The sequence below is a fragment of the Tarenaya hassleriana genome, unplaced genomic scaffold (genome assembly GCF_000463585.1).
Source record: "Tarenaya hassleriana unplaced genomic scaffold, ASM46358v1 Cleome1, whole genome shotgun sequence".
Taxonomy (NCBI): domain Eukaryota; kingdom Viridiplantae; phylum Streptophyta; class Magnoliopsida; order Brassicales; family Cleomaceae; genus Tarenaya; species Tarenaya hassleriana.
In genome coordinates, this window is record NW_010960187.1 from 1,889,067 (window position 1) to 1,904,145 (window position 15,079).

Sequence of the window (15,079 nt, forward strand, 5' to 3'; positions counted from 1 at the left end):
CGTTGGAAACATGAAGTCATTATGTTCATAAATAATAGTCATTTCTTTCAAAGAACAAAGCTTATAAATAAATTAAAAATCATCCTAATTATGTTCAAGTTATTTTGGTACAATCGTGGAGCGTGAGAAAATATCGAAATTACCTGAAATTCTAAAAAAAATACAACTTATAACTAATGGAAATTAAACGTATTAGCTTCACTTGTCTGAAAATAATAATGGAATCCGAAAAAAAATTTCATGCATTGATTACGAGCACTGTTGCGTGTGAATACATCATTTTACAGATAATCGTATGGAGTCTAAGTGTCTTGGGTTAAAAAAATAAGACAATTTTAAGAATTTTAAATAAATGAAAAATATTTTAGAATAAAAAAAAAATTGCATAGATACTATGATATATATATAGTTTGATAGTATTATTATTATTATGTTTACACATTGTTGTGTGTATATAAATTTCGTTTGTAGGTTCTTAGCATTCTCCGAATTAAACTGTAACATAGTTTCTTGTTTGTCGATTACCTCCATATAATAAAGAATTTGGATATTAATTTCGTGCGGGTTTTTCTTTTCAAGAGGCCACATTATATTGCAACAAATATCATAAAATGACAAACGTTTCATATTTCCAACTTCTTTTTCACTGGTAATATATATATATATATATATATATATATATAGTTTTTTCAAAATACATATGGAATGTAAAAATACGTTTTTCGAGTTGTTTTTTATTTTATTTCTAGGACAACTCACTGAATCAATTACTGGACTGAACCCTGCTGCATGATGTCTTGTATGAGCAGTGTGATGTTAGAATGGGAAGAGCCTCCTTCTTCCACGGCCTTGTTGGCTAACTCTCCAAGCTCTCTGGCTCTTCTCCTTCTCTCATTTGCCTCATCACTTTCACCCATTAGCTCCTCCACTGCACTTTTGATCCCATCTTTGTCGACCAACACCCCTATCTTCTCCTCTTCATCCCATTTCATAGGCACTTCCACGCCCGATCTCACCCCGGTTTTTAGGATCCCGACGACTAATTTCTCGTTGCAGAATTGGTCCCCGAAAAGGGGCCAAGTCAGCAGCGGAATCCCCGCGGTGATCCCTTCGAGAGTAGAGTTCCATCCGCAATGCGTCAAGAACCCTCCGACCGAAGGGTGTGAAAGGATAAGCACTTGAGGCGCCCATCCTTTGATGAGAAGCCCTCTTTCCTCGACTCTTCCTTCAAACCCGCTTTCCGAAATCCATTTCTGTAACTCGATGTACTTCTCCCCACCTCTTATCACCCAAATGAAGGATCTTCCGGATTCTTCAAGGCCTAGCCCGAGCTCTTTGAGCTGAGCCAGCGGTAGGTTGCAGAGACTCCCAAGACAAACGTAGAGTACTGAACCGGGTTCTCGAGAATCAAGCCATTTGAGACATTTTTCTTGATCAATGGCCGCTTCGTTTCCTCTCTCGGCTTTGTCTAACCCCACCTCGTTGCATAAGGAGACAGGCCCGATGGTCCATACTTTACCCGCCCTCGCCTTCTTGTACTCCCTCACGTAGGCAGGCTCGAGTTCTTGGAATGTGTTCACGATCACACCGTATGACTTGTTATCCGCTTCTAGCAGCTCGTCCAAGAAATCTTTCCAATCACCAAGAGCATAAGTGACCATTGGAAGTTGAGGCTTTGTAAATTCGACCCTGTCGGGAAAGTCCGGAACCGTGAAGTACTCCTTCTCGGACTCTATTGTTTCCAAGATCCCGGATTGACGTATGGCACACATGACGAGGAGGCAAAAGCTTCCCATGCCATGGAAGACGATCTTTGGAATCTTGAACTTCTTGGCAAGGTTACTGGTGTATGTCAAACACATATCCCCAATTATGCAGCTTGGTCGAGGATTCATCTCTTCCATGAGTTTCTCAACGGGTTCTTCGAGCAAGTTAACCGCTTTAAAAAACGCCATAGATGCTCCCACCGAATCCAGCAAGTCCATATTCTCGTGCCCTTCGGGCAAACCCGCTTCTTGGTAAGGGAACTTCAACTGCACTAGGTTTATCGGCAGCCCTGATTGGATGGCTCGGGTAATGACATTCTTGAACCGGGCTGCGTTGTGAGGTGTCGTGACAATGGTTATGATCACACCGCGCTGAGCCAAGAGCCTTGCGATATCAACCATCGGGATCATATGGCCTTGAGCCATGAAAGGGAAGAGAACAAAGTGAAGAGGAGGCTGAGCCATGGTGGTTTTATCGGCCTCTCGAGTATAGCTAAGAAGCTTGAATATGGCAAGCTCGAGCTCCGTAACTTCTCCCCAAGTTTACCCTTTTCTCTAAGTGAATGTGAGGCTGCAAATATATAGGCACATGGAAGAAAAGTGAAGAGCACACATCTTGAAGGGCACGGCTAAGGCTAAGGCTAAGGCTGAGTATGTGAGGTAAGAGATTGCATAAGCAAATTGGCTTTATTCGGTATACAATAAGGTCCACAACAGATTACTACAAGACATTTAATGCATGGGCCAATAGTTACCTGTCCTCTTGTGACTCTCTCCCCTGCATCATTTCCCTGTTGCTTGGCCGAAAAACAAATGTGCAATATATTGTTAGAACTAAATCAAACTGAAATGGAAAATAAAAATAAAAATAAAAATAAAAAAGACACTAGACGACAGGCCCGAAAATCCGCAAAATCAAAATTGGATTCTTCAGACAACTACATCAACTACACGCCTAACTCCTAAGATTAGCAAAGCAGATCAAACCTAGAACTCTCTGGTACAACAGACTCAATCCACAAAATACACAAGAAGAACCAATCCAGTGATCCTTTTTGTGATACACAATACAAGACCTTCAAGTTTAAGTCACAAAAATATATGCGCTATGCAAGAAAACGAATGATGATGTAACTTGCAACGATCTCACATGGAACACTGAATGTACATATATGGTTTAACTCGAACAACGTGTCTAAATGCTATTCACAAAGGTACTTCACTGATGATCGTTTTGTAGACTCATTACCGACTCGGGAACAGTTGCTTTTCTACCTGAATCGGTCCTATGAAGTCGAATGTTTTCTCCATGGCATTGATTTGGTTGATTTTAGTAACAACTCGAGGGCCAACGAGTATGGTGCTCTTACAACTACGGCCGAGGGCCGGCTCATCTTGCTAACCAGCACACCGAACACCTGAACAAAAAGGTTAAGACTTCATGATCAAGTGTCTCTCCTAAAGAATAAAATTAGAGTTCGGTGAAAAAACAATTCATCCCGAAAATGGCATGTGGCTAGTTGAGAGAGATTATGTTTTGATCCTCTGAAAGTGACAACATGGTGAAGGCACCCTATCCATCAAGAACGGATGCATGAACTAAAATTTTACTGCAATAAGAAACAACTATGATAGACTGGGAGAAGGATAATCGTTTACCGGACAAGCCTGTCTAACACAAGGGTCATTATCGTGAAGGTGAACTACCAAGCGGGCCGGGATGGCATGTACACGGCATTACACATTGCCATCCAATGAACGCAAGTGTATGGCTTTTGCACTATTGTGGTCACATCGATTTAAATGAAAATAAAGAGACAGCGGATTAAGAACACAAAAGCCTTTGACCCTTTTATGCATTAGCCTCTCGTGATTTCAAAAACAAGAACAAGGAAATAGTGTTACCTGCCGACAAATGCCTCCCGATGTTCTCCAACAGAGCATAGTTACTTAATGCTCCAAAAGCTGCAAAAGGCATTGTCTGACATCTTAGAGTTCATGCATAGCTGTAAAAAACTTGTAACAGAAAATAGCAAAACTCTTTTTAAGTCCTGCGATAAGTCAAATGTTGATCTCACAACACAAACAAATGTATCCGAGAGAGGTAGTGATCTGACGAATCACTTAAAATTTTCTTTTATGCTTTTCACTATTGTCCTAAAAAGCTTTAATTTTCATTCTTCGATGACTTTGTAACCTTTCAGTTATCTGTACCCAAAATTGGATAACACCTGAAGATTACGAAACCGGAACAGATAAATTCATCAGCAAACATTCGAACGAGAAGCATGTGGATTATGATTTCTTCCACACAGAACACATACGTAGATACCCTCTTAGCAATGTCTCGGAAGCAAAAGGCGAAGAAATCAGGAGAGAAACGAGATAAAACAGCATTACCCACCGACCAAGGAAACAAATCATGAATTACCATTTACCTCAAAACAACTCCTTCAAATCTTCAATTTTGTTTTAATCCAGCTTTGCTCTCTAATTCTATCCATAAGTGCAAACCAACCATTTATACAAATCTCTGATCATTTAAAAACTGCAACTTTTTTTTTTTATTTCCCTCCACTTTCCAATGCTATACACCATTGCGAATACCCAAGTAAACAAAGCTCTGCAAGAGATGTTCAGACTTGAAAACGCACCTTGGAGGGTATAATTTCAGCTGCGGCAATCTCAGAAAGATTTGCCATGAAGAGGTAGATCGAGGTCCCTTCTCTAATGGACGAAAACTGAATATGCCCAATGTTACCAAATTGCCGTCACATCAAGCAAAAATGAACTAAGTCACCAACTATTGAACAAAAAACACCAAAACAGAAGAAACAAATAGGCATAGCTTCATCAATCGAGAACCTGAATTTCAGTACTCTCACCTACATGCAAGTAGACAAAGTATACACATCGTATGTATAACGGAGTGGAGGAGGCAATTTCCTTCAGAGAAGCCATGGAAGCTTCTCTGAAGGAATCATTCGCCAGTGACATTACCGACACCTGAACGACCTCCGCAAACGTAACGAACCCGAGAAATGGCCAAATTCAAAATTCAAATCGGAATCACGAACAAGCGAAGGAAAATCCAAAAATCAAATTCAAAGCTACAGCTGCCAAAACTCAATTCACCTCTCCAGTCGTCCAAACCTTCATCACCATTTCCGCAACCATTGTAGTTCATAGAGAATTCCCGGAAAATCCCGACATTTCACCGATCAACACAAAAACACCTGAAATCTCTCGAGAAAGAAAACCGAAAATTCAAAGAACTCTATACCTGGAGCGGGGATCGAGCTTCATTGAAATGGACTTTGTTTGGGCTTTGTGGGCTCATCAAAACTGGGCTTGGGCCGATCATAGTTTATTCATTGAAACGGAACCTCTGTCGTTTTGCATTTGTCCGTCTTTTTCTTTTCTTTTCTAATTTCGTTGATTTAAATCAAAATTATAGATCTATGTTTTTTATAAAGTAATTTGTATTCACGGCTTTAGATATTAAAATATATCAAATAAATTGGAGTATGAAATACTAAATAAAATTGATTCGATTTGAATTGGAAATATATTTTTGCACAATAAAATAAGATGGTTTAGATTCATTTTGCATTTATTTGTAACTTTTGTGGAATTATCGATCTTTCATTTTTGTTCATTCTATTATTGATCAATTCTACCACTCAATTTTTTTAGCTATGTTGCTTGATGTAAATGAATCAAATCAAATTTTTGTTTCGTTATAATTTTTATAGTTATAATCCAGCAGAATCATTGTAAAACCTAATCGATTTAAATCATGTAATTATTTGGTTATATATATATATATATATATATATTTTAGAAACTATATAACAAAAATGAAACCCGAAAATTACTGATGTCTATTTGTAAGCAAAATATTGGGATTTATGAAGGAAGAATATGAAATCGGTATAAATGCGACCAAAACGGATTTCATATTAAGGAGGCACCGCCCGAACATAAACAAAATAATCTTCCAACATTTTCATACATAAAACTTTATAGAAGAAGGTGGTCTCGTAGATGACGTGGCGGATGCCTATTGCAGGATAATGTTTGGTTTGGGTGACAGCTGGGTTCATCACCGCCCTCTTTTGACCAATCACAATCGTCCCTGGACCCCGCCTTTTCCTTTCACCCTTACCTCATTATTTCCATTTTTCTCATTTTCATTATTTTTTTTCCACATATTTCATGAAAAAAAGGTGGAAATGTTTCCGTTACGAATTTAATTTGGAATAGAAATGTCTATATAATTTGTTATTGTAGGAATATCTGGAGAACAGTAATAAATATGTATTTTTTATGTTTATTTTTTTTCGTTTTCGTGTCTATCTATTTTCATTCGTATGATGTCGTGAAGATATTGGTACAAAAGCAGTTGCATGACCTCTGTATAGAGATATACAGATAAATGCGTATCATGCGATATTACAATGTAAACTGGTATTTTTGGAACATCGTATCTTCATGTCACTGTTATAAAAAGATTATGGACGGTCCACCAATAACCAATCATATGGAAATATTTAAATATTTTAGGTTACATGGGCGGTCGAAATGGATGAAGACAGCTTCTCAAACATTGCCCTCGTCATCATTGATATATTTCTTTTATAATATATAATTGTTACCTAAACAAATTATTTTTGGAATTCATAGTGTTGAGATAGTCTATGTAACCGTAATTAAATTACGAATCTTCCTTCCCATCTGCAGAATCAAACTGACTACCTTGAACATCTAATTATCGTTTTATGATCCGTTCATCTCAAACGTCTATAGCTCAACCACCACAAGATGGGTTATAAATATCATATAGTTTTGTAGTATTTCCATGCATTGCAATGATATAACGAGCCACTGTTTAATATAAACTATTATCACAAAAAAAAAAAAAAAATACGCCAAGCCCTTTTTTACGTGATGCATCATTATGAAAATGCATTAATATTTATTTAGTGGTCTATAAACGAAGATTAATATAAAAATTAGTTATCCTTGCTGATTATTTTGGAGCGCATAATTGCATAAATCCAAAACTATACCAACCACTGCCTCACAAAATCGATATATATATGTGTGTGTATATATATGTGTGGAGAGAGAGAGAAAAGAGGGATGTATTATTATTAAACTCTTTCATAACTTAGCACAAATAAACGATTGGGTAGAGGGATGTATTTTTTAGCACAAATAAACCCTTTGGAAAGGTTGATAATAATAACTAAAATTTTAGACTGGCTTATATATTTAATGATAAAATAAAATTCCTAGTTATATATAATTGACATCACTTTTAAAAATAAGCAATTTAAAGGAAAAAAAAAAAGAAATGGAAAACGAAATTAATTCCCCCAATCATTAGTCTCCTCCAATTAAAAAAAAAAAACAGAAAAATAATAAATAATCACATGTAAATATGTAATATGTCCCTAATTCACTCAGTAACCTCCCCAACCGGTAACCGGTTACCAATCATACCTCGCCACCTCAGATTATAAGTACGACCACCAAGTGAAAACATCCTCATCTCTCTCTCATCCCAATCAATCTCAGCCGTTGGATCCCCGACCAATTATCCGACAATGCCGATCAGAAACATCGCCGTGGGCCGCCGTGAGGAGGCGACTCACCCCGACGCCCTGAAGGTCGACAGTTCTGAGTTCATATGCACGTTGATCTTCGTCTTCGCCGGCTCTGGTTCAGGCATGGCCTTCAACAAGCTCACCGGCGGCGGAGCCACCACTCCCTCCGGCATCATATCCGCCGCACTCGCCCACGGATTCGGCCTATTCGTGGCGGTCTCCGTCGGCGCCAATATCTCCGGCGGCCACGTCAATCCCGCCGTCACTTTCGGTGCCTTCGTCGGCGGCAACATCACCCTCCTCCGCGGTATCCTCTACTGGTGGCTAGCCTCCTCCTCAAGTTCGCCACCGGCGGCCTGGTAAGTTAAATTACCATTTTACCCTTTTATTCTCCGGCGAGAGATGCTGTTTCCCGACGTGGAAATGCATGCATGGCTCTACGTACGTACCGGTTGCCTTTAGAATCATGGAAAGACTCGTGGTTTCTCCTCAAAATTACCCTTTTCTTCTCCGGCAAGACACCATGACCTAAACAAGGTTTCCGGTGTTTCACACTCTCTCTGACCTATCAAATTTTATGGTTTTTATTTAACAAAAAAAATTATGGCGTCCTACTTTTTTTATGGATTCGTGTATGCTGATAGTATATATATATTTATAGCTCATATTGGTTCATCAACGATACATACGCATATATATACACATATTTTTTTTTTCCAGGCCGTTCCAGCTTTCGGCCTCTCGGCAGGAGTAGGAACCCTAAACGCCTTCGTGTTCGAGATCGTGATGACGTTCGGGCTCGTCTACACGGTATACGCCACCGCCGTAGACCCGAAGAAGGGCAGTTTGGGAACGATCGCTCCAATAGCCATCGGTTTAATCGTCGGAGCAAACATCTTCGCCGGCGGAGCCTTCACCGGAGCCTCCATGAACCCGGCCGTGGCGTTCGGACCGGCCGTCGTCAGCTGGTCGTGGCAAGGCCACTGGATCTACTGGGCAGGACCATTGGTCGGCGGTGGTCTCGCCGGGCTCGTCTACGAGTTCTTCTTCATCTCCAACACTCACGAGCAGCTTCCGTCCTCCGACTACTGAGTCACGAACTCGGTGCGGACGACTCGGTCGAGCTCATCTGTGTGTTGTACGTGGATTTGATTTGTTTAAAAGTGTTCAGTTTCGTGGGTTTCTGGCCGTTGGATCTTTAGGGTTGACGAATCCTTTGTCCGTTGATCTATGTTTGTTGTCCTTTCGAGGGTATGAATGGTAATTTTCCTTGGATCTTTGTAACCTTTCGGTCTCCACGCTTTTGTCATAAAACAATGAAAAGATAAAGAATAATTGGGATTAATGTGAAATTTCATATAAAATTAATAGCATTTTCAAATATTTGCAAATTTTACTTATGTAAAAAATTTTAAATTGTCAAATCAGTAATTATAATCCGCACGACTTCTCGTCCGTTGAAACCTTCGCACTTCATCCCAATAGATAATTATTTTAAAATTCTTGCATAAATATTAAATTTGTCCGAAACCACCACTAGCAATAATGCATATGCACATTAAATGGTTTATTTTCGATGGACTATATATATATATATATATTTAAAAAGTTTAGATATTCAAATGCACCCACTCCACATTGAATATTTCAGGATATTTTATTCATATACGGCATAGGAAATTTATTATATTCGACATGGAAATCAGATAACAAATGTCTAGATTTCTATTCGATTCTATTATACAGTGTGAAGTTTGGTCAGTCTCAAAGTGAAGCCCAAAGATTAGCTTACGAACCGGACAGACAGAGGTTTGCAAACAAAACCTCTGTTTCGTTCAGAGTGTGTCATTAATAGAACCTTCGTAAATAAAGGTTTAGGACATAGACTAAACCGAATAGATAAACCGGAGATTTTGTAAAAACATGTTTGGACCGGAAGATTGCAAGTCTAAATCTCGGCCAAGGCTGGTTTAGGGTCGTTCAATGCTTACTATTATTCTTCTTTTTTTCTTAAGTTTTTTTTCAATAATAGTACTATCATAAATAAGGTTTTTTTAATATTGTTTTGAATAATTACAATATAATTTATAAAAACATTCATGTCCGAGTTATTATTTTTTTGATGAAATGTCCGAGTTATTAGTATGCAATCAGTTTTAGATTTTCTTAAATTGGGCCTGGGTTTCGATTGTTTGGAGTGCGGGCCATTACAAAATTAGGTTGTCTTAACTCTTAACGTCATTATTATACTCATTATATATATATATATATATATATTCATTCATAATTCCATACACTTCTCTAATAACAACATTCCCCTATCGTAAGAAAAGTAGTATATATTTTTTTTTGTCAAAGGGAAATATATTTATATGTGATAAAACAAGTAATATATAGGATTAAAGTTTGTCAATAGAAAAATTATTGTGCAAAAAAAATTGTTAAAATAATATCATCGTTGCATGTGAGTCCAGTATATATATATATAGTATATACAATATTATAATATGGCTACTTAAAAATACGTGATTGGAACAGACAATAAATGGTTAATTAATGAAAACGATTTAATAATAGTTTCGTGGGAAATAAAGGAAAAAGAAACAAGTAAATTTCATATTACGAGAAAAATAAAAATCAAATATCGAAGCGCACGCCTCCGAGCCGTCTATCACCTTTTAGACCCACGCCGCTCAAAAGCTCCCCCGCGATTTGTTCCTCTAATTATAGTTTTGTTCCTAACCCTAATCCTTAATTATCTTCTTTCCCTTAACTAGTTATTTTTCTAGATTATGTTTTTATTAAGAATATATATATATATATATGCTTAATCATATTTGTTCGTAGTCCTACTCCTTGATAGATCCTCTCCCTCTAATTGTAGCATTTCCTTTAATTATTTAAGAAATTATATTTTAAAAATTCGAAGAAAAAAAGCTAAAGTGACAATTTTTTTTGTTATATTCCAACAAAATATCCCATTTTAATCCAACCGGCCGAAATATCCAAATACAAAACATTTTACGAAGTAGAAATAAATAGTTTTCAGATGGGGAAAACCACAATTTTATAATTCCACTAGTGTGGTTATATGTATATTTTGTCAACCGTTCACGTGAGCTTCGTCTGACAATAAAATTTATGTTTCGGGATAATCGTCGTCTGTGTAAAAACATTGTGCCCAGTATTTTTTGTATTAAATAAAATTAAAAAACAAATTTATATAGAAAATTTTAACTATAACGACTATATGCATGGACCCCGATATTTTGACAAAATCCACGATAACTGACTTTGTTGACTCTTTTGATTTGAAAGTGGGACCAACACATTCGAAAAAATGTTAAAAAGTATTTGTATGATGAATATTTTAATAACATGACGTGATCGTATACTATAATTTTCGCCTCGTAGGGCCCACCTATGGAGAGAATTCAAAATTTGGTGCGTTGTTTTTCTTTGGGTTTGATATTTCCGATTCGGTTTAGATTTTATTATTTTAAAGTTTTATTTTTATTTTAGAACAATCATGTATTCTATTTTATTAATATTCGGATATTTTTTTTTTTTGCAACTGAGTTTTTTTATGGGTAACTGGATTTTCTAGACCGAAGTCCAGACTAATCCCGGGATCGAGAGTCAATTATGTCTTTTTGCAAATGAGTTCAATAAAAGAAAGGAAAGAAAAACGAAAAATTTAATTTCGATTAGAAGGTTTCATGCGTTATGAAATGAGATTAATCATATTGGAAAAAAAAACGAATAAACGTGATTGAGTTAGCGAATGATCGTTAAAGCTTGCTAATTATGAGAGTCAATATATACACAAATATTAAGGAATATGTATGGGCAAAAGTATACAAATTAATCATTTGAAATTTATGTTATATGGATAGAGATACCGTAACAATTATGTGTTGGAATCATATAAAATAATGTACAATATGCTATTAAAAAGAGGTCGTATATTAAAGAGAAATTAACTTTTTTTTTTCGGACATTATGATTGTTTGTAGAGTAAATAAGATAAATGCAAATACAAGCGCACGCGTGAATATGAGTGAAATAATGCTTTTGTTGCTCGAGTTGTCTTTGAGAGTTTCCAGATGAAATAGAGGGTTTGGAGAAGATACACCAAGGTGTTTTGTAATATTTGTAAATAAAAAATGGAGTTTTTGGGTTTTAATTATTTTTTCATTAAAATAGTTTTTAAGTTTTTAGGAAAACCAAATTTACGAAATCTTGATTGTCAATTTTTTGGTTTTTAAATTTTAAAAACTTCAAAAATCTTTAGCATTCATTTTTAAATATTATGTGAATATTTTGTCTCAAGACATATGGCCACCTCTCAAATTGTTGGATGATATTATTGTTATTATTATTATTATTATACGATTTCATGTTTTTAATAACCAAATTATTTACCATAACGTCCTTTAATCACATATTTAAAAAAAATCATAAAGTAAAAAAAGAAATGGAAAACAACAGTTTTCTTTGGGCAACGATGTCGCCTAAGATCACGTTTTTTTGCAATAAGCTTTAAAATAACGACTATAATAATAATAATAATAATAATAATAATAATAATAATAATAATAATAATATGTTAAAGAATCATTGCTTGATTGATTTAATGAGCCAATGAAGTGTTTAAGAAGCCTGTTCTAAGAAACGAAGACAAAACATATATGCCCCATCATAAAGAATGTGACCCACATCTATTTTTTTTGGATAATCCCACATAATCACACAAAAGAAGATTTATATATATATATATATATATTAAAAATATTTACAGGACCTCTTATATTACCAATACCAATTTACTACAAAAGAAGAATTAAATAAATTTCGTCTGTGTAAATGAATATCTAATATTGATAAAGAATACAGAATATTCAATTATAAAATGTAAATTATTTAAAGAACGGACAAAAAAAACTTTTCAAAATTAACGAACGATCTTTTTTTTTTAACTCGAACTATTCAAATTCACGATATCTTCTTAAGATATTTTTTTTCAGGGTATCTAAGGTTACAAACAATTGTCTCTTTGTACAGATAGAGATATATGATACTTCAAATTTCGATAATTGACAAATCAAAATTTACGTAATAAGCAAATGATTATAAACTCTAAAAAAACTTTGAGTGAAGAGAAGATATATATGTTTTTGTATGAAAATAAAGAATATACGAGATAGTTATGTGAATCATGAATTATGCTTAAAAACATATCATTTCAAATTTCGAATTAAAAGATTCACTCAAAGTAAACATATTTTTAAACTAAACGATGCAGAAGTTAAATTGAAAGATATTTTTAATAATATTATTAATTTTAGATTAAAAAGAAAAAGAATGATTCGTTCATAACTCTATTTTCTACAAAACAATCCAACAAATTCATTAAAGTATACCTTTGTATTTTATCAAATCCAAAGTTTTCCATTTGGAAAGAGTCTCGTAGAACCACCAACTAGGGGTGGCCATTTCGGGTTTCGGTTCGGTTATTTCGGTTATAAAAAAATCATACCCAAACGGTTATATAGATTTAATCGGTTCGGTTCAGTTCGGTATGGTTCGGTTCGGTTTTTGCATAATAAATTTATAACCAAACGGTTATATTTTCCGGTTTATTCGGTTCGGTTTTAGATCGGTTCGGTTCGGTTATGATATATATTTTTTAAAAATTTATTAATCCTATATAAATTTCAAAATATCTATTTAAATAGATGTACAAAATGATTAATCATGTAAAATAAAATTATAAAAAAATCTAAAAACTTCAATAATTAAGATAAAAGTTAAAAACATTACATTTTATAGTTTATTGGGTGAAATATATAAGGTTAAAAGTGAAGTATAAAAAAATAATAATATTAATAATAATGAGGATAAAAATTAAAATATTAAAAAAATCTAATAACGGTTCGATTAACCGCGGTTATTCGTTATTAACCGAACCGAACCCGAACGATTATTCAACTTCCTCAACCATTCGGTTATTAAGCAGATAACCGAACCGAACCGAACTGCTCTTATTCGATTCGATTCGGTTCGATTATTCGGTTAATAACCGAAGTGACCACCCCTACGACCAACCACTCAAGTCCTCTGCGCGAATCAGAAGGCTCACTGATTATTGTTGGTCCAGAAACCTGGAGGGACAGAATGGTAAATGACCACAGACATATTTTATTTCGCCCTAAATATAGAAGGTTATGGTAAGAGTTCCATTTGATTTTTCCTCCCAATATGTCTTATTGGCCACTGCTTGTAACCTGGAATATATAATATAACCATTTAATCTGACATATAATATAATATATTCACTACAAAACACATTCATAAATCTATATAAAATGTAATTATCAAATTAGAAGCAAAAAAAAACCCTCAAGGGAAATTGGAGACTGCTTCCTCGAGACAAGCAGAGTCTCGGTCCTCAAGGTTGTCAGTGGAAACGTCTCTCTCTCTCTCTCTCTCTCTCTCTCTCTCTACGAAGACAAAAATAAATAGGAAAATAATTCCAAGTAAAGAAGGCATTGTTATAAAAGCAATATACACTGTAAAAAGCCACTGGGGTGAACAGTGTCTCTCTCTCAAGAACAAGACATGCTTAATCCTCATTACAACCCATAATTAATGTCCTAAAATCTCTCCCTTGTCCTTTTTTTCCTCCTCTTTACGAAACCCTAACCCTAGTTCTTTGTTTTTTTAGGGTTTTTTTCACCTGAAGAGAGAGGAAGAACAAAGCATCGAGGGATGCTGCAACGAACCTGCATTGTCCTTTTCTCTCTTCTTCTTCTTCTTCTGTTCGTTCCTCGCTTGGGTTTCGCCATTTTTAACCGTACTCTGCTTCTTACGCCGCATCCATACCCGGAACAAGTCGCTTATGATGTCCTAAGGTACATTGCTTCTTGTTTCCCCGTTCTTGACTCTCTGCCCTGGTTCTTGTTCTTGTTCTTGAGTTTTTTGTTTCTGTTCTGTTTCTTGTCCCTGTTCTTGAACAACGATCCCACATTTCGTTGCTCTTGATCTGTTTTCTTGGTTCCCACATGGGTTTAACTCAACTTCAAGCTCATAGTTCATGTTACGATCTCGGCTCGGTATCACATTTTCTTTCTTTGAAGTTCTCTGTTAGCATTTTCCATCTAGGGTTTCAGACCGGTAAACCGGAAAATTTGCTACCGGTAGCCCTAAACCGAAGTGCATTTACAAGCTATTCCCATGCTTCTTATGTAAAACCATGAGCTTCTTGCCTCCACTGCAAAGTTCCATTGTTTTTCCTTCATGGTTCCAAGATTATAGCAATAACGGGTTTAGTTAAACCGGACCGTCTTCCCTGTTTACTTTCAGGAGAGTGAATAGCTCTATCACAAGACGCCAAGCGCTTGATACCACAGAACAAGCCGGTTCAGGACCATGCTTGACCGGGAATCCAATAGACGATTGCTGGAAATGTGACCCGGATTGGCCCAATAACCGGCAACGGTTAGCCGATTGCGCCATCGGGTTCGGTCAGTACGCGATGGGCGGTAAAGGCGGCCGGTATTACATTGTTACCGACTCCTCTGATGAAGATCCCGTAAACCCTAAACCGGGCACTCTCAGGTAAACCTGTTTTGCGTACCGTGTTGAAAAGTTGATTTAATTTAATTATCTATTTTGAAAACCCCACCGTAATCACACTCT

At 35.9% G+C, this 15,079-nt stretch overlaps 3 protein-coding genes across 4 annotated transcripts in view; 2 read left to right on the top strand and 1 right to left on the bottom strand.

The window, feature by feature from the left end:
• Window positions 1–706: 706 nt before the first annotated feature.
• On the bottom strand, window positions 707–5,020 carry LOC104805169 (UDP-glycosyltransferase 73C5-like). 2 transcript variants are annotated; one of them, XM_010529630.2, is made up of 8 exons: window positions 4,902–5,020; window positions 4,652–4,781; window positions 4,421–4,507; window positions 3,672–3,731; window positions 3,426–3,546; window positions 3,042–3,184; window positions 2,522–2,557; window positions 707–2,337 (listed from the first exon to the last, which is right to left on the bottom strand). In XM_010529630.2, the coding sequence occupies exon 8, from the start codon at window positions 2,229–2,231 to the stop codon at window positions 768–770; it is 1,464 nt and encodes a 487-aa protein (XP_010527932.1). In that variant the 5' UTR covers window positions 2,232–2,337; window positions 2,522–2,557; window positions 3,042–3,184; window positions 3,426–3,546; window positions 3,672–3,731; window positions 4,421–4,507; window positions 4,652–4,781; window positions 4,902–5,020; the 3' UTR covers window positions 707–767. The 2 variants fall into 2 exon arrangements, with proteins under 2 accessions (XP_010527932.1, XP_010527940.1); XM_010529638.2 differs by lacking the exon at window positions 3,426–3,546 and having other exon boundaries at window positions 4,652–5,020.
• A 2,287-nt stretch (window positions 5,021–7,307) lies between these two features.
• On the top strand, window positions 7,308–8,664 carry LOC104805185 (aquaporin TIP1-1). Its single transcript, XM_010529649.1, is given in 3 exon segments — window positions 7,308–7,697; window positions 7,700–7,737; window positions 8,099–8,664. Coding segments are annotated over 3 exon segments (729 nt in total). The 5' UTR covers window positions 7,308–7,378; the 3' UTR covers window positions 8,471–8,664.
• Window positions 8,665–13,922: 5,258 nt separating this feature from the next.
• Window positions 13,923–15,079, top strand: part of LOC104805202 (probable pectate lyase 12) — a 3,583-nt gene continuing 2,426 nt past the window's right edge. The window contains 2 exon segments of the mRNA XM_010529677.2: window positions 13,923–14,292; window positions 14,744–14,998. Of these exon segments, the coding sequence (XP_010527979.1) occupies window positions 14,150–14,292; window positions 14,744–14,998 (398 nt within the window). The 5' untranslated portion in view covers window positions 13,923–14,149.